This window comes from Lolium rigidum, chromosome 2 (assembly GCF_022539505.1).
Source record: "Lolium rigidum isolate FL_2022 chromosome 2, APGP_CSIRO_Lrig_0.1, whole genome shotgun sequence".
NCBI classification, from domain to species: domain Eukaryota; kingdom Viridiplantae; phylum Streptophyta; class Magnoliopsida; order Poales; family Poaceae; genus Lolium; species Lolium rigidum.
The window spans coordinates 45463050-45482423 of NC_061509.1; the positions used below are offsets into that span (position 1 = coordinate 45463050).

The 19374-nt window shown below is 42.6% G+C and overlaps 2 protein-coding genes and 1 non-coding gene across 4 annotated transcripts; 1 reads left to right on the top strand and 2 right to left on the bottom strand.

Moving 5' to 3' along the window:
• Positions 1–124: 124 nt before the first annotated feature.
• Positions 125–4737, bottom strand: LOC124691686 (dnaJ homolog subfamily B member 1-like). Of its 2 annotated transcripts, none has more exons than XM_047224964.1 (5): positions 4581–4737; positions 4299–4482; positions 4011–4176; positions 1742–2157; positions 125–899 (listed from the first exon to the last, which is right to left on the bottom strand). In XM_047224964.1, exons 3-5 carry the CDS (start codon positions 4167–4169, stop codon positions 461–463), a joined length of 1014 nt encoding a protein of 337 aa, XP_047080920.1. In that variant the 5' UTR covers positions 4170–4176; positions 4299–4482; positions 4581–4737; the 3' UTR covers positions 125–460. The 2 variants fall into 2 exon arrangements, with proteins under 2 accessions (XP_047080920.1, XP_047080919.1); XM_047224963.1 differs by having other exon boundaries at positions 4011–4180; positions 4298–4482.
• Positions 4738–7587: 2850 nt separating this feature from the next.
• LOC124686347 (ADP-ribosylation factor-like) lies at positions 7588–10958 on the top strand. Its single transcript, XM_047220312.1, has 7 exons — positions 7588–7881; positions 8698–8788; positions 9230–9345; positions 9700–9759; positions 9867–9932; positions 10286–10497; positions 10677–10958. The coding sequence occupies exons 1-6, from the start codon at positions 7825–7827 to the stop codon at positions 10478–10480; spliced, it is 585 nt and encodes a 194-aa protein (XP_047076268.1). The 5' UTR covers positions 7588–7824; the 3' UTR covers positions 10481–10497; positions 10677–10958.
• Positions 10959–11374: 416 nt separating this feature from the next.
• TRNAS-GCU lies at positions 11375–11456 on the bottom strand. Its single transcript has one exon. It is a non-coding gene; the product is annotated as a tRNA-Ser (tRNA).
• Positions 11457–19374: the final 7918 nt, after the last annotated feature.

A 19374-nucleotide genomic window follows, 5' to 3' on the forward strand; every position in this document is an offset into this window, starting at 1 on the left:
TGGTAATAGCAAGAACAGCTTTTCATCGATAATCATGTTACATATGTGTAGAAATATTATCTTTTGGACGGGGGTAGATTTATTTGTACATCGCAGGTAATCAACTTTTTTTTGCCAGGTCTTCTGATCTTTGAAATAACAATGATGTTCATTCATCTAACTATATATCTTATCAGTAGCTTAAACCATCCGCATGGTTCCTTCCAATTATTTGAAGAACTACCACCAATAACAAAGCTTTCAAAATGGATCAGTTCAACATGACCAAAATTAGCATCATTTCTAATGATGAGCAAAGAAACAAAAAACCATCTCACTTTCCAAACAACAGCACCGACAAGATAGAATCAGTGCCACAACCGCTGCTACCGGACCTACAATCGCTAGATGAACTATCTAAATCAGCTCAACCTGCCCCCACACTAGCCAGTTCTTTTTCTTTGTTTATATGTATCTCAGGTTAGCTCCCCATGATCCGCCTAATGGCAGCTCGCTGCGACGACGACAGCCTCGCCGGGAAGGTCACATCAAACCTGATCCTCAGGCTCCCCTTCTTCCCTGGCTCCTTCCGGATCGGCCACCCTTCGTTCTCGATCACGATCTCATGCCCAGGGCGCACCACTTCGTCCACACTGACAGGAAGGCTCCTGCCATCGAGGGTCTTGAGGTTTATGGTCGTCCCGGCAAGAGCATCCACCAAAGCGATCTTGTGGCTTACTAGGAGGTTGTTCCCTTCTAGAGTGTAGGTGTCATGAGGCTTCACGTCGATCACGAAGGTAAGGTCCTGTGGTAGATAGCCATGCAGCGTGTCTCCTTTGTTGTCAAATGTCACCTTTGTTCCCCTTTTCCAGCCTGGCAGCACCTCGACCTGCAAGACCTCTGTCTCGACCTCTAGCTTTCTGCAGAAGATGACATGAAGATGGAGAATCAGATACCCAATATCGAACTGAAAACATCTCAAGCCAATTGTGCTGCCATGTAATGCAGCAAAACTAAGAGGAAGGACTTTAACCAATTGGGACTCAGTCCTAGGGTAAATAAGAAAATACGAAATAGTATGAAGAACTAAAGAGACCAAAAGAAATAGACATGTAGAACTGAACCAAGATAAGTAGTAGGATGGCAGGTAGGATGTCAATCACAGTATTATTTTCACATTCACATCAATTACAAAAAACACATTGTGCATTTACCAGCCACCTGCTCATCAGGGTTAAGATTTAAGAACACTCAGAATCCAGGCAAACAGTAGCCACGCCCTTGCCACCAAACTCCTTAATTTAACTTCCAACAATTCTATTTTGGATTTGTCGGGTCATTTAACTGGAGATAACAAGATTATAAAAAGAGTAGGGGCTTCTATCTGAGACAACATTGCAGCAAAGATATCGTTGAATAAGAAAAGCTGATGTGTGTTTACAGATGTTTAAAATTAAATACCACAAAGATGCACTCAAGTTAAGCTTTTAACAAGCATTTCAAATCCACACAACTTGCTTGCAAAAAATCCGACTAGGTAATATGAAATATTAACGCAATATTGTCTCTAAACAAACACAATATTGCAGTTAAAATATTTATCCCATGAAAGTGCAATGGAGAACACAAACCAAGCTTCTGACAATCAAAAATTGCAAAGTTAATCTCAGTACAGGCTTACATTTCAAGTTTCATACTTGTCTTCCCAGGATTAAATAAAACTTTTAAAACATGTGTGTATATGGTAAAAGTAGATACATACCCATCAGGTTTTGCGACATTCCTAGTGATCTTCATCTTCTTTTTTGTTCCATTAAACAACTCTTCAAGAGAACACATTAATGTTTTTTCCACAGGCGGGGGCTTTTCTAGCTGTCTTGTGCTAGTACTGGGTTCCTTCTGAGAACTGGAAGAAGCCTCACTTCGACTATTCCTTGCTGAGGTCCGGTGTGTTGGTTGAAAGCGCCTTCGGTCTTGGTCAAAGGTGTATGTCTTGTTGCTCGCCATGAACTCGTTAAAGAAATCATCTGGGTCACTAGGATTGTACCGGAAATTACTTGGACCACTTGGGCCTGCAGTTGTGGAGGTACGGCTATACGAACCAGGTGGAGGCATCCCCTTTAAACCTTCTTCACCATATTGGTCATATACTGCACGCTTTTCTGGATCACTTAGTACCTGGCAAAATCATACAAAGCTGGTGAGAAGAGCAAATAAGTATAACAACTCATGAACTAAATATTTCAGTCATTAAGGAAATTGGAAAAAAGTACACTACATCACATACTGCATGCCTACAACCATGTATAACTGTGAAGGCAATGCAGTACAACTCTTAATGCCTTGAGGGGTAATGAAGTCATATGCATGTGATGTTTACCAGAGATGAAATCAGCTGCAACTTCTTTTGTAAAAAATGTATTATCAGAGAAGCCCCAGTTTCACCATTCAAAACAATGTTAAATGTAATTTATAGTTACAGGTTACAAATTTAACTTCTCATATGCCAAATAGTATAGCTATTTTTCAAACAGAAAACAAAAGTGAAGCTTCTTTTGCAAGATAAATCTGTTAAGAGTAATCCTTGCTTTGGAGTTAAGCTAGTACCTTCTAGTAGGACTGGTAGGTTCTAGTAGTACTGTAGGTGCTGGTATGTTCTAGTATGTTGTAGTGGTACATTTCATATGTATAAGCATAAGCACTAGGCAGTAGCTAACTCTGGTTAGCAGTAGAAACCTGTAGAATGTTAGGATAACAGTAGAAAGCTCTAGAAGGCTTTAGAAATCTACATGTTGTACCTAGCTTGTATATCCTATAAATAGCACTATGCAATACAAGCTGCAGCAAGCTTTTGGCAGCATCACACATAGACCACTTCCTACACATTGCCTCTGAACTAACAAGACTAACAAACTCCACCAGGAATTTGCATAATCAAATTGACTTTTTTCAGTCAATTTTGAAATGTTAAAATTCAAATGGATGGTGAAACAATGCTCTCATTATGAATACGGAAATACTCCCTTCGTCCCATGAAAATTGTCCGAATATGTCTAGATTGGGATGTACCTAGACACTAAACAGCATCTAGATACATCCAAATTTTGATAAAACTCAGACAAGTTCAGTGGGATGGAAGGAGTACTATAGGAAAAGAGTAAATGCACAACAGGTACTAAATCATGAATAAGAAAAACGAACTATATGTTGCTCCTTGTAGATCCAAGTAGAGATTCCAGTTTCCAGATGGGCACCGGAGCAAAACTTGGAAACCCAGCTAAGTACAAACCTGAGCTAAAAAGCTTAAGTAGAATGCTCTCAGCGCAACAAAGAGATGCTTGTGGTATGGTATTACAAGTTCACAACTAAACGGCCAGTCCCCATAATCATGATATAATACTGAACACATGAATCAAGCAATAATTTCTTATGAGCATGGAACAAAAGGATAAATCTGAAAATTATTCAAACTAAAATCTCTCCACAACAATAGCTATCACTTTATTTAAAACTGGCAAAGAATCAAACATGTAACCGGCAATAATGCCTTCATTTTGCACAACGATATGTTCGTAAAGGACTAATGCACAACATGCACAAAATTCCGAAGAAGTAAACTCAAAAAATAATCCGAAGAGGAAAAAACAAGAGCTATATGTTGCTCCTTGTAGATCCAAGTCGATCGAATATTTCAATTTCCAAATGGGCCACCTGGAGCACAACTTGGTAGATCCAGGTACAAAGCTGAGCTAAAAAACTTCTGTAGCATGCGCTCGGCGCGGCAAAGAGATGTTCATGATTTGGTATTACAACTAAATGGCCAATCCTCATAATCAAGATATACAATTGAACACATGCATTAAGCAACCAATATTTAATATGCGTGAAAACAAAAGGATAAATCTTCCTAACATTTATTAAAACTAAAATCTCTTCACAGGAACAGCTATCATTTAATTTCAAACTGGCAAGGAATCAACCATGTACTCAACAACAGATACTGCGAGAAAACAAATGCAGAGTTCACTTGCCTCATAGGCCTCGGTTATCTGTTTGAACTTGGCCTCAGCCTCGGCGCCAGCTGTTGGGTTCTTGTCGGGGTGCCACGTCCTCGCGAGCCGCCGGTACGACTTCTTGAGGTCCTCCAAGGTGGCATTGCGGTTCACCTTGAGGATGTTGTAGTAGTCCATCGCCTTCGTGTCTTGCCAAACAATCACAAAAGGGTAATCAAAACCTAACCCTAGATCACCATGCCCCCGGACTCCAAGTCAGCATGGAGTCCAGATAAATTCGGGAATTTGAATGATCCAGATCCTACCTTTCGCCTCCCGCAACGAATTTCACGCCGGATTCTCGGCAACAGCACCAGGAAATGGATGAAATCCGCGCAAGAAACGCGGTGGAGGTGCCCAGCCTCTCACCTCCGCACGCGACCTCTAATCCTCAGATGAGCGGCAAGAATCTGCCCGAGTTCGCAGCGGCAAGATCGCGCCTTCCGACTGCCTACAGCCAAACCACGCCGGATCACCGCTCTGGATAGCCCGGAATGCGCAGGATAGAGGTAAAGATGAGGCGACCTGATAAAACAATACTGCTGCTACCTGAGACTTCGAAACGCCACCGTAGTAAATCTCACAGGAAAATGGGTCCGCCGCCTCGGAAAATCGCACCTTCCCGGCTCCGGCAGAGAATTGGCGACGGAGCCGCCTGATCTCGCCGGGCGGTGCGCGGAATGATTTTGGAATGGAGACGTTTGGGATTTGGTCTCTTTTTTCTTTTCCGCCCCCTGATTTCCTTGTTTTCTTTGGATGGATTTATTATATGTATTCGGTATTTTTAAGGATGGAAGGAGTGGGATACTCCGTACCCTTTTTTTAGTATGGTCTGGGTTTGAAATTGTGTGAGCCGGCTATTCATGTGTTTTGATCGGAAATTTTGCACCAGTTTGTATTCACCTCATATACACCTAATTTTGAAAAACTATCCATAATATCTGAGTACTACTCCATCGGTTTTAAAATAGGTGTCTTATTTTTGTCTACATACGAATGTATCTAGATGCATTTTAGTTAGAGATACATCCGAATTGAGATAAAGTTGAGACACTTATTTTTAGATGAAAGGAGTACTAAAAACATATCCTATCAAAACTTCTTCCCTCTATGCACATTCCAACAAGACCAACATGAGTCTTGTCCATCATATGCTTTCTTCAGTCCATTATATACCTTCTCATATACAAAAAAAAAATTGTCTTGATTTTCCTTCTTGTGATGTTGTCTTGATGCCATTTACTTCTTCTTTGTTGATTGCCATTTTAGATAAAAAGTTCAAAAGTTGGTATGAAGCCATCTACTTCTTCTCGGTGGCCGCAGTTGGCAATAAAGTGTGTATAAGTGTTGAATTCAGCCAATGTTGTATAAAGTGTGGCCATGTGTGTAGTCTTGGCTGGAACAATAGTCTTTGTTGAGTCATGCCCTTCCTTCTCGGGATGTTGTCTTGAAGCCATTTACTTATTCTTTATTAATTGCCATTTCAGATAAACAATTAAGAAGTCAGTATGAAGTCATTTACTTCTTCTTGGTGGCATCAACTGGCAATAAAGTAAGGTGGCGTATCCTCCTTAGTTCAAGTGTTCAATTTAGTGTGTGGCCAACTTAAAATATATTTTTTCCAGCAAAAATATGTGGGGGGGGGGGTATGCCAAAGACAAGGAATAACCAAGAAGAAGGCTGACCTGGCGTTGGTCGACCGATCCGGCCATCTGCCGACTACCGCTTGGAGGCCGACTGTCGACTGCTGGAAGTCTGTGCTCCTGTCACATCCATTTTTTCACGATGTGGCATTGTTCTTGATCGCTCTGCACGTCGCCAATACGGTGGACAATGGAACATACCATGTTCATGACCATGGGGGTAAGAGGCTACATTGGCGCTACGGGCATGTAGCGTCAACACCATGTCCTGTCGCTGATGATAGGGGGATAAGACGGAGCAGCCAGCAGGACCCACCAGCATGCCTAGGAAGTACCGGAGGACACGACCCTCTTCCCCTTGGCTTTTCCTGTGTAACTTGGACGCCTGATATAAGGCACTCCAGGAGCCCCTTCTGGAGGGATTGTAAGGAAGATTTGTTTTTGCTAGAATACCCGAGCTTCGATTTTATCTGAAGGGAAAGTAGCAACACATTGTATGATATAGGGGGACTAAGACAATGGAAATCAAGAGAATTAGCTGTTCAGGTCAAAGTGAGATATATGGCAGTCATACATGATTAATGCTCAATGGCATAACTAGAATATGAATACTCTAAAAAAATACAATAACAATAGTGGTATAACCGGAAAACATAGCTAGCTACTTGACATATACTCCTAGTACACAACTTGGGGTGAGAAGAAAGACGCACACAAAGATCCTAGGCACACACTAGCATATACATTTAGAGACGTCGTCCGCTGGCAGTGTTAACCTGCGGACCAACCCCCCACTTGAACCATAACCAGAGCATGTGGCGGCCAATATGGCAGATGTCAAGGAGAGAAGCAGGAGGGACAAAAGGAACACAACCTAGTAGCTAAGGAGAAGAAGAGGTCGCGTTTGCGGACTGCTACTGATGATGGCGCTGGCATGATTAGAGATGGAGCAGTTGATTGTGGCGGCCGAAGTTTTCGAGGCGTAGGGTGTATGAGATGGGCGTGTGGGGAGACCCCTAGTGAAATCGAGACCAACTTTTATAAAGGCTAATCTCCACATCGGTTATTCTTGTTTGGAGAAGATGAAAAGGCAGGGACAAATCGTCTTTTGAGTTATTGCTTGGGTGCGGGAACATTGATAAAGGAGGATATGAAGATAAAAATCCACCGAACGCTCTAGCTTCACATGTCAATAGAGAAGAAGAATATCAATTGGACCGATCGGTTAGCATCAACGCACTTGCAATAATGGACCGTAGGTGGTGAGGTCCGCAGCTATGTACTCAAACAAAAAAATTCCTTTGCATTAGGTGGCAAGCTATTATTGCTTAGATGGTTATGAGGTGGATACCTTGCGTGTTGAGAGAATTTCTTTAATGGAAGATTTCTATTTAGAAAGTAGAAGATATGTAAGACTAGTCATAATAAAAAGTATCACAAATTAGTATCATGCAAATGATACTAGTTTATGATACCACCTCTATAATGCATAATATCATAAGGTAATATTATAATTTCGTTAAATTTAATGTTTTATAGAATCTAAATACAAATTTATAATTTATGTACATGATGCATTTGCTATCAAGTTTTTCTAGTTTTCCGTGTTATGATACCGTAACCAGTGATACCATTCTCACCTCTCTCGTTAATTATTTTACCATATTAAAGTTTTGCTAACATAACATGCACGAGTACTACCAATGAAAAACTGTTTTATTATTTCTAAACGTCTTTCTAACCACCTTTAATTGTACACACTGTTCAGAGTAGGAATAGCTGGATCCGAATCAAAGCTTAGATGTTGGATTGCTCAGTTTATTAATTAGTATACTGATTTTTTTTGTTGAGAATTGGTAGTAGTACTGAAATTGGAGGTGTCATAGCAGCACTGACGCAAACAAAAACCTCGCCGTGAAGGAGCTGAACCAGGGAGAGCAACAGCAGAAACACCGTCCACCAGGCGAAAGCAAGACGAGTATTCCAACCGTGGGCGCTGCCCTTTCTTCCTCGCCAACTCTCCTCTCCTCTCACCAACCCAAACCCGGCCCCTGAACTGGACCACCGCAGCTAAGAATCCACCCTACTCACTCACTCAATCAAGAGAGAGACAGAGAGAGAAGGGAGAAGTAGGGAGCGGGAGCAAGAAGATGGGGCAGGCGCTGCGCAGGCTCTTCGACAACTTCTTCTCCACCAAAGAGATGAGGGTAAAAATCTCTCTCCCCCCTCTCAATCTTCCTCGCTTCGGGGGTACCTAGGCGCTCGATCTTGCAGGTCCTTGTAGCTTTCTCGATGCGGCGCAGTTCTTTGGATCAATTATTAAATTTCTCGATGTGACTGCTCTAATCGAACCATCCCTCCTGGAGCCTGGGGCTTGCTTGAATCCCGACCAGACTTCGAGTTAGGGTGCCAATCTGAACCCGTGTGCTAGTTTGTCTGACGTTCCATGGCAAGGGTGAGCCGCGCGCCGATCCGAGTTCTTGGGTGGGTCCTGTCGCTCATCCTGGTGTGGTGGCCTGGGATTCTTAATTTAGGGGTTTCGTTGCTGAGGCTGGAATCGTCAAGTGCACGCCGCAGGTCTGATGAATCCAGTGTTCTCTGGTCGGATTTGTCCCTGCAGGGAAGTGAGCAATTTGTGGCCAAACGGTTTGGGATGGCACTCTAGCAGTGTGCAGTTGCAATTAATGGGTGTATACTGAATCTCAGTTCAGTTCCCCCGCAAAAAGAAAAAAACTCAGTTCAGTTAATTTTGCGTAGGACGAAATAGTATGACAGTTGGCGAATCTAGCTAGTGGCCTAGTTAAATGTAGATGTACATTGATTCTGCAGTTCTTCATAATACTTCTTTTTTCTTACGAAATTCAGAAGATCTCAACCATTTCATCTGACTTAACTCAACAGTTTGTGGTGGCTAGGCGGAAGTGTTTCGCCAAGTCTTGCTCTATCTGTTCATTTCAAATCGTTCTGCAAAGTACATTCTTTGGTGATTTTTTTTCCTGCTGATGGTGAATAACCTTTTGAAGGTTGTGATGCTTGGTTTGGATGCAGCTGGCAAAACAACAATATTGTATAGGCTGCATATGGGGGAGGTTCTTTCAACGGTCCCAACAGTAGGTAGGAGACTGATATATTATACTATCGTTTCTGTATTTGTTTATGTTGCCCTACTGTACCATGCTAAAAATGCAGGTGGTAATAATGAATAAGCTGGTACTTATCCTCATTGTGTGTGGCTTCTATATGACTATGAGATCATGCCATGAAGATGCTGTTCTTTCATTTTATTACTTATACAAAAATTGGTTTCATGTTGTTAAAATTGAGTCTCCTTGTTATTGGAGTGGTTAGCGTTGTCTTCTACCAGATTATGTTTCTTAGAACAACTCATCTTAAAAAAATAATTGGGAGTAGCAAAAATTTGGGAGCTTACACAAGTTTATCTAGTTTCTGACAATAAATTGAACCAGATGGCATGTTGGGCTTTACAGAAGCCCTCAATTTCCCCATTCATTGGTCTTGTGTCTAATTCTTTCGGATATGTTTTTTTCTCTGCAGGTTTTAACGTCGAGAAGGTTCAGTACAAAAATGTGGCATTTACAGTCTGGGATGTTGGTGGACAAGAAAAGCTCAGACCATTATGGAAGATGTACCTCAGCAATTCCGATGCATTGGTAATAATTACACAAATATTGAAATTTAGCATATCATTTTTACCATTTTAGCTGTGCTTTAGTACCTACAAAATAAATCATTGATTTATCTCATGTGTTAACTGCAGCCTCAAATCTTAGGGCTTCTTAAATTTTTTGGACATGTCGTTTCATTTCCTATTCTTTTAGCTGTTGGGTGAGTAGATTGATGTGCATTATATACCTGAAGATCATTTAGACTTCTTTATAAGGATAGCTGTTTAGCTGATTCGCTGTTGATTGAGTTCATTGACTGCTTGAATTGTTGCATGGATCATATACAAATCTTTCGCTGCCAATGCTTAAGGATGTGTTTCCACTTTTGATTTGGTGTAGATCTACGTTGTTGATTCTTTGGACAGAGAAAGGATAGGAGATGCCCGACAAGAATTCCAGGTAACATATTTTATACTATCTCTGTAGTATATGACTTCCAATTGCCTTAAACTACATTTGCCGAGAACGTGAGATCCTGCTAACTTGCATTCCATTGCCACTTTCAGACCATTATCAAGGACCCTTTGATGGCAAACAGCATAATCTTAATATTAGCAAACAAACAGGACTTGGTAAGTTAAATTAACTGCTACTGCATAATTTCCTACCTGTTCATGACAACCTTATTTTTTACCTGCGTCGCCATACATATCTTGATAAGGATAGCTGTTTAGCATAATCTTAATAATTGCCCTCCGATTAGAAGCATGTTAGCTGTTTAGCATAATCTTAATAATTGCCGTCCTATTAGAATCATGTTATCACAAACAAAAAATCTTTACCAGCATGTCTGTTTGGGCATCAAATTTTATGTTGATTACTGACATAATCAGATATGACCTTTCAGCCTGCATATATTAGAGAATGCACGTGGATGCTTACTTTCAGCCAATCTAGACTCACTATGTTTTCCATCTTCACATAGAGAGGTTCGATGAGCCCGGAGGAGGTGAGCGAAGGAATGGGCCTGCATGATCTCAAGAACAGAATATGGCATATACAGGGGACGTGTGCACTCCGTGGCGAGGGCCTCTATGATGGGCTGGACTGGCTCGCGTCCACCCTGAAGCAGTTGCAGGAGACGGGCCATGCTACTTCAGTCGCTGGACCTTCAATCTAACTTTCACCGACAGAAAGGTCCTACACGATTCCAAACCTACCTCGATTCCATTTAACTCCTACCCTTATAACATCAATAATAATTGTGTTAGTTCGTTTGTTAACATCAATCATGCCTAAAGTATTATTGCCTTCCACTGACCAATTTGGTCGCATTTTTTCTGCTCAAGTCTGAAACTGGTGTTCTGTTTGCGCAGTGACCTCGCAACGACAGTCATGCCCATCTGCCGATCTGTTCATCCCACAAGAATATGATCCACATCACGCTTTAGATTCCCGTGTGGCGGGTTGTCGCACAGGATGACACTCACTTGCAGTTTATCCTCTTCGTACTGGGATGCTTGCTGTATGAATGGGTGAATGATAAACAACACCTGTTATGGTTGTATGTGTGTATACTTGAGGGGGAGCCACTTGTGCACGTGATTGCTTTCCGCCATTCCTATTGATGAAAAGAGAGAAAAAAGCTTACGACTGTATGACTGTCTGTACGTGGTGAACTGGCTGTATGATCGCTCATGACTTCACGGATGCTTTGTGTTGATGTTCAGTGTTAAGAGACAAATAAAGAGAGCCTGAATAATAAGCTGTTAAACATGGAAGGTGTACATTTAGATCTATAAACTAGTTCAGCAATATATATTTAGGAAAATGGTGAAGCCCAATTAATGGAATTTGCTGCTCCAGCTCGATGCAGTTTGTAGAAACAAACATTGACTGTGTTAATAACTAGGACAAAAAAATGGACTTTTGTAACCATCAAGACAAACAAGAGACAGAAATTATTTGCGTGCGAGAGACAAAGAAAGGAAAAAATTAAAATAAAGAGCAGCTGCAAAACGAAATGGTTGAAATTGTTGCATCTTTGAGAGACAGAAAGAAAGTAAAAAATAAACGACGCCTGAGAGATTCGAACTCTCGCGGGGAAACCCCATGTACTTAGCAGGCACACGCCTTAACCACTCGGCCAAAGCGTCGGTTGTTGAAAGCTGAGGCCGGAGGCATTACTTACCCTAGTTCCCTGCCTATTGGAGAGTGCTCCTACCATACACAGCCAGAGCATGCTAGACGGGTCAGGCCCGTGAAGATACAGAATGATAAAAGGAGGGAATATTCACGAAAACATCAAACGGAGTGGGCTACATAGCTTTTTATTTAAAAAATTAAATTTCAAAAAATACCGAAAAAGTCTAGATATAGTCAAAGATGTACCCTATAAACATGGAAATTTCAGTACAAACTATTTTATATGGTAGGCTACACAAAAATGATAAAAGTGTGAATCTAAGTCTATTAAGTAGTGCATAGTAAAAACTATAAATTTGTTGGATTATATATTCTTGTGTACCTTAGAATATAAAGAATTTTGCATGCTTGTGGGACACATCATTGACTACACCCAAACATCCTTTTGATTTTTTTTTGAAACTTATAAATATGATCTTCGAATTTTCAAAAATGAAAAGCTACATCTAGCTCAGCCTCCATTCTGTTCACACTGGGAAATTTATGTAGTCTCGATATACATGCACACCCCAATTTTCTCAAAGCATATATACATCAAGTAACAATTCTCCACATGACTAGAAAAAAATAATGACCATGGTTAACAACAACCGAAGTGTTATATCCCAACGTATAATTGGATTGAGTTGACATGATCCACCGAAATATAACATAATTTTGTGATCGAGTAGTGGAAGAATCAGATATTGGGAATGGGATTAGAGATCACGGCATTTCCCCCCTCCTCCTCTCTCACCCAGCTACAGTACCTGAGTGGGTTCTCCGCCGCTTTTGGCCGGCGGCTGAGGCTCCGTGCCAGCCCTCGTAGTGTAGATAGTTGTAGGTTTGGCCGTTGTGCCAATGTTTGGAGGCGTGCATAGATCTCGGTTGACCAGATCTGGTGCAACCGGTGGTGGCTTTTCTCCGGCAAGCTCCGAGGGGCGGAGCTGCTGGTTTTCGTCGCCGGCGCAACTATCTCCGTCAATAAGGTTAAGGGTCGCCGTCCAGTAATCTATGTTGTTGTCTTTCTTTCTCTCTTCCTTCTGGCCGGCCATGGAGGTGAGGAGGAGGGGGGAGACATAGCAAATACAGTCGATTTGCTGGGTGGTGGGGGTCTTCAGCTGCTCTACTGCATCTGCGCGGCGCAGATCAGTCATTTGCAGAGTGCTCCGGCAAGCTTCCATGGAGGAAGGAGCCGGTGTATCCTCTAATGGTGAGCCCCTGCTTCAATAAGCGCAGCCACCTTCTCCGGTGTGATGCTGCTTCTCCCCTCCTCTCGGCCGGCCTTGGTGGTGAGGGAGAGGTTGTGGATGACTGCATCATCGCCAGCGGCTGTAGGTGGTGGTCCGGTGGATCTTCATCGGCTTCTTCTCGGAGGATCTCCATGGCGCCACTGTCGCCGTATCCCATGGCTGAAAGGCAACCCCTCCAACCTTGTGTGGTGGCGACAAATCAAGGCCGCCCACAGGACTTTCGGAGGATCTCCACGGCGCCACTGTCGCCGTATCCCATGGCCGAAGGGCGGCCCCTCCACCCTCGTGTGACGGCGACAAGCCGTCCTCAAGGCAGCAGCTACCTCCGTCAAGCGTTCATGCTGACTTGGAGGCTCTACAGTCTTGTTGGAGTTGGCTCCCACCTCTGCGCCCCAAGTGGTCTCGTCCCCGGCGGCGTAGCGGTTGACTCCGGCGAGCTTCAACGCGGTGAAGAAGGAGCTGGACCTGATTGCTTTTTCTGGTTTTATCTTGAGGTCCTCAGTGCAATTTGTAAGGGTTGGCGTGTAATTTTCCTGTTTCTTTCTGGTCTTATCTGTAAAATGTACTCCACCGCTGAAGAAATGAAGCCCTAGGTCCTTCGGGACCCTTCCTGTTCAAAAAAGAAGAAGAATGGGATTAGAAAATCACAAGGTGTGGAACAAGATGAACTTGGGACAGAAGAAGGCGATTGTGCCTTGATTCAAATTCTGAAATAATCTCTAGAAAAGTATCAACATTTACAAAGATCTGTTTGTTTTCTGTCTAATTACGGCATGTGGCGCTTGACATGTTTGACAAGTTCCACTATGGTAGAGCTTTGGTGCAATTTCTCCTAGGACGCGGGTATGGGGAGGTTGTACGTGCATTTATTTTAGAGATTCAAAATTGAGGTAAAAAGTCCCTTTATAAAAAATGTAAATGTGCAAATACCCTTTTGAAACTTATATACTATATGTTTTAGAAGATTTACAGGTACTTGGTTGGTGAGGATGACAATCAATCGCAATCTCCACATCTAGCTACACATGGACACATGGTAACTACCTATAGATATATGTCACAGTTCAGTCATCTACTTCAAGAACCACCACAGATTGATGGGGGCTTATTCGTGAATAATCAACATGCGCAACAGACTCGAGAAGAGAGAGAACTAACGTGAATAACAAACTGGATGGGCTACTGACTTTTGAGCAATATTTACAAGCTGATACCGAGATTTATTTGAGATATTCACCTCAAGATTTGTTACCGTTAAAATATGTATATACTTTTTTTAGCGCTAATATAAGTTCAAATTCTGCGTGAGGAGGTGCAGAATAAGTCTGGGCCAACAGTGCAAATGAGTAAGGAACTAGGGATGATGGTAGACAGTTGGTGAGCCCTAATTATTAAAAATAACTACACCTCAATAGTAAAGCTACTACTATTTGCATCAACATATGAGCACTAGAAAAAGAAGCAAGGAGCCTCCATACCCGTGTACATCCCACCCGACAAGGTCATACAGAGTTATTTGAATTTAGCCTATTTGTGCCACAACCATCGGTTAAACTTTGCACGGCGTGCAAAGAGTCCATGAGAGCCAAATCAGCCTAGCGTTAGGACTTAGGAGGTGTCGGAAAGCGAACTTTCTATGATATAGTATCACATACAAGTCATTAGCACCTGAAGATCAGCATGGCAAAAGCGGGGTGAGGCCAGGAACAACTTTTAGATTGCACATGATTGAGTGTATCAAAGAAAAGCTCATATAAACAGTCCGCCCCAGACAAGAAAACTGAGAGGATTAGTTTTCCTATCAGTTTTTAAATATTTCTAACGTAGTGCAAGTGAAAGGCCTTGAGTCGTGATGACATGAAAAACATATGGAAATTTTTAGGCCAACATAACTTCTGTGTATATTCCCGAGAACTGACCAATACCATGAACATGTGCATGCAAAGTCAAAAAAATTACATACTTGTACAATTTTGACTCGCCCTATTATTATGGATCATAATCCAAACTATATATTTCTATCCTGCACAAGGCTGGAATTCGCTTATCAGGGACACTTCAGAGGCTAGCAGCACCGACAGTCAGTGGTTGTGGGCATGAATGCAGCGAATTTAAAGGCAACGGTACCTACCGGTGTCATATCTACCATCCACTTTCTGCTTTAAGATTAGTGCGGATTTTGATTTTGATTTAAAATAAAACTAATAACTGAAACACAAGTGAAACTTTTGTGAAACTAAAGTGATACATGAAAAATATTGTGAAACATTCTGATAAAAAGTAAAACCGATGACGTTACTGCTGACATCACTGGGGTTTATTTCACAAAATATTCGTGTTTCAGTTATGTTTCAATTATGTTTTAATTTTTTTTTCATAATTTTGTGGAAGGATTGGTCAGCACATGGCTGATGTCACTCCTGTATGTGTAGTTGCCTTGGTTTTTTTTGTGGGCATGCATCAAGCTACAACAACGCATGCTCATCGGCACAAAAATCCCATTCTGAGCGTACCAAAGAAAAACTCATAAAACTCCGTTGTCTGAAGAGACATTAACACCAGCCGCCATGATTCATATTTTTGTGTCATATCGTTCGAACATAATCCTTGGCAAGCATATCGTTAGTTTGACACAAGCATCCTTAATTTGAAATCTCAAATATAGTTACTAAGATAAATTCTAGGATTTATTTTTTCTTCCATGCATATCATATAGTAGAAATTGGGTAGGTTGATATCTAAAGGGTTGCAATAATGGCCACTGGAGGGAGCCTCATAACAAAGAAATGCAGAGCCTCAGTATCCATGTACGCGTCCAGTGAATGAGGTCTCACAAAGTTATATGTTTTCACATATTTGTAGCACAATAATCTACCATCTAAGTGCGGACAGTCCATGAAAACCGATTTAATCTGGGTTAGAAAGTATTGGAAATAAAAATTTCAGTCACACATCTCTTATAGCGGAAGAAGTTTTTTAGACAATCTCTCAAGCATAACAAAGCCCTGAGATCATATGGGCTTCCAGCTGAATTCTGTAAGAACTTTTGGCATGTCGTCAAAAAAGAATTGTTGGCAATGTTTGTATAGTTGCAATAGGGAGATTTGTCACTCAACAAACTAACACCAGTAGGAAAAGCCTCATCAGTGGCGCACGAAAAAGTGATTCTGTGGCGCACGGGTGGTGCGCCACAGAAACGTCGCCAAAAAAATAAGGTTTCTGTGGCACAGAGGCCCGTGCGCCACAAAATTAAGGTTTCTGTGGCGCACATGGTTCCCCCTGCGCCACAGAAACATGTGCGCCACTGAATTACATTTTGGTGTGGCACATTGTACAGGTATACTCGATTTTATACTGCCTGGTGTATTATACAAGTTTTATACACAGTATACAGGTTATATACAGATATAATATAGACAGATATAATATGGACACATATAACATAGCAACATTATACATCATTATCACATTACACAACAATATAGACAAATGTTTTGCATACAACTCTTAATTCATACAAATTTCACAATTTCGAGATACAAAGTAGTCTTCATCCGGTTCCTCCTTTGCTCCCTCATCTCTACCCACCAGGCTCGCTTGCATCGGGGTCTTCATATCCAGTTCCTACTATGATGAAAATGGAAGAAAGTGAGACCAACAAGTCCGATGCACAAGAGAAATGGAATAAATGCCTCATACATTGTTGGTCAACACAAATATTAACATTCAGGGATGGCGTAAGTGAGACCAAGTCCGATGCACAAGAGATTGATATTTGTGCTATCTTACCAGGCTCACTTACGCCAGCCCCAAGTGTACGGGGACCAAACATTTTAATCATCGGCATTTTGAAAATCTCAAAGCAAATGGAATGACAAAATGGAATAAGTGCCTCATACATTGTTGGTCAACACAAATACTATGGTCAGAAACCATAGTTGCAGTATACACCGCAGTATACTTTGCAGAAGGGCCCCCTTTCCTCGGCCGCCATTCCGTGAACGGGTCCTTGACGACACAACAACGCTGATCTGCCTCTCCGGCGCAGAACCACGGCAGTCCCAGCCGCCTCCCTTGTGGCCGCGTCTCCTGCGCTCTTCTCCATGGCCGGACCACGATTGGACTCACCGGGGGAATAATGATAATCGCCATCACCACTATCGCCAGACTCCACAGGAGCATAGCAGTTTGCAGCAGATGCCACTTTTCTTCCCTCGCCGTGCAGTGAACGAGTCCTTGATGCAAAGACCGTGCCGGCCTCCCTAGGACCGTGCCGGCCTGATGCTAGGGAGGCCGGCACGATCTTTGCATCAAGGACTCGTTCACTGGACGGCGAGAGAAGAAAAGTGGCATCTGCTGCAAAATACTCTACACCTGTGGAGTCTGACGATAGTGGTGATGGCGATTATCATTATTCCTCCGGTGAGTCCAATCGTGGTCCGGCCATGGAGAAAAGCGCAGAGCGCAGGAGACACGGCCACAAGGGAGACGGCTGGGACTGGCGTGGTTCTGCGCCGAAGAGACATGTCGGCGTTGTTGTCTCGTCAAGGACTCGTTCACGGAACGGCGGCCGGGGAAAGGGGGGCCCGTCTACAAAGTATATTGCGGCGTATAGGTGACCAAACATTCTAATCATCGGCACTAAAATGGAAGAAAGAGCCAAGTGGTATCTCAACTAGATATCATATGCCTCATACTTTGTTGGTCGAAAGAAATATTAACATTCATGGATGGGGTCAGCGAGGCCAGGTAGGATGCACAAGAGATTGATATTTGTGCCATCGCACCAGGCTCACTGGCCCCACCCCAGAGTGTACAAGTGACCAAACAATTTAATCATCGGCACTAAAATGGAAGAAAGACCAATGCAATTAAGAAGTAGCTAGTATGAACTAAATGGAATGCTTCATACTTTGTTGGTCGAAACAAATATTAACATCCAGGGATGGAGTAAGTGAGGCCAGGTAGGATGCACAAGATATTGATATTTGTGCCATCACACCAGGGCTCACTTGCTCCACCCCGAGTGTACGAGTGATCGACCAACCATCTAATCATCGGCAAGTACAAAAACACCACCAAACCAGCAACCATGGTGACATAAGTCAAGATGCTCAAACACACATAGCATGCATGGAGCAGATGCTCCAAAGGGATTATTCATCACTTGGTATATAGACCAAGTGATGCTGGCAAAAGAGAGGCCAATCAAGAACCAAGTAAATCCAATGAAGTGATAGATATGCCTAAACAAGCAACAACACATAGCATATCCTAGCTAACCAGATGAGACAAGTCTTGGTAGCCAACTTAATCACCTAGCACCACCTAGCCTTTTAAAACCATCGAAGCATGATCCTTTTTCTTCAAAGGATACCACGGTGGCATTCATTTACATGATCCCCTACCGTGGATATCTCTATTTTCATCAAAGCCAACAAGAAATAGAAATTTATCATTACTCGGTTGAGTTCGAAACAAAGCTGGGGTACCATAAGGGATTATTCATCACTTGGTAGTAACCAAGTGATGCTTGGCAAGAGAGAGGCCAAGCCTGAGCTAGTCAATCCGAGTAGAGATGGATATGCATAAGTAAGCAAGAACACATAGCCTATCCAAGTTAACCAGATAAAACCAACCTTGACAGCCAACTTAATAACCTAGTATCACCTAGTCTTTTAAACCATCAGAAACTTCCCATTTTCTTCAAAGGATACCACAGTGGCATTCATTTACATGATTCCCTAATGTGAATATATCTATTTTAGTATACCATCATAAGCATTCCATTTAAATCACACATTTTAGTATCTGTTCTTATCCAAGTTTTTGCCTCAGCCTTTGCATCATTGGCTGAGCGAAGACATCAAGCATCTGGCCAGGGAGCATTCTTTCCTTTTAGGGAACTATATGAACTATATGCACATGATCCAGTAAGCATCCCCACTAATCAGAGCATTATAAGCATAGTAGCATACCATAAGCTCACAAGAATCCATCAAGTAAATCATCGGGGTCCAGAAAACTTGGGGTCCGGAAAACTAATCCCAACAGAGAATTACTATGAACCAGCTTAACCTCATCGATCGAGCACAACAAGCATTTAAATGAACTAGTAGCATCAAATTCCTATGAACCCATCAAGAAAATTGTTAACAGTTAACCTCACTGAGCACAACAAATGAACCAGTAGTAATAAGCTATCAAGATTAACAGTTAACCTCACTGAACACAACAAATGAACCAGTAGCATTTCATGCATTTAAATGAACCAGTAGCATCAAATGAACCCTAAACCAGGGCATCAAATTCCTATGAACCCTAAACCTGCAGGGCATCAAATTCAAAGAGGGGATCGAACCAGGGCATCACCGACGACGACGACATTTCGTCGAGCACGTTGTGCTCGCGCGGGAGAGGAAGAGGGAGGGGAGGGGAGAAAGCTCACCGACGACGACGGCAGTTGTGGAGGAGCTCACCGACGACGACGGCAGGGGTGGAGGTCGCGGCGGCTCCTCCACCTTGACGCGGCGGCGGCTCCTCCACCTTGACGCCACGCCGGCCCCTCCTCCTCCACGCCGCAGCGGCTTGTGCTGCTGGTGGCGGGGATGGGTGGAGCGTGGCGGCATGCGGCCCT

Bases quoted from the DNA above. Each gene is read 5' to 3' on its own strand.
- LOC124691686 (XM_047224964.1), bottom strand. From the start codon at position 4,169: ATGGACTACTACAACATCCTCAAGGTGAACCGCAATGCCACCTTGGAG. The intron at 2,158-4,010 runs GCAAGTGAACTC...TGATTTTGCCAG, and splicing joins AGATAACCGAGGCCTATGAG to GTACTAAGTGATCCAGAAAA. The intron at 900-1,741 runs GTATGTATCTAC...CATCTTCTGCAG, and splicing joins AATGTCGCAAAACCTGATGG to AAAGCTAGAGGTCGAGACAG.
- LOC124686347 (XM_047220312.1), top strand. From the start codon at position 7,825: ATGGGGCAGGCGCTGCGCAGGCTCTTCGACAACTTCTTCTCCACCAAA. The intron at 7,882-8,697 runs GTAAAAATCTCT...AACCTTTTGAAG, and splicing joins TCTCCACCAAAGAGATGAGG to GTTGTGATGCTTGGTTTGGA. The intron at 9,346-9,699 runs GTAATAATTACA...GATTTGGTGTAG, and splicing joins TCAGCAATTCCGATGCATTG to ATCTACGTTGTTGATTCTTT.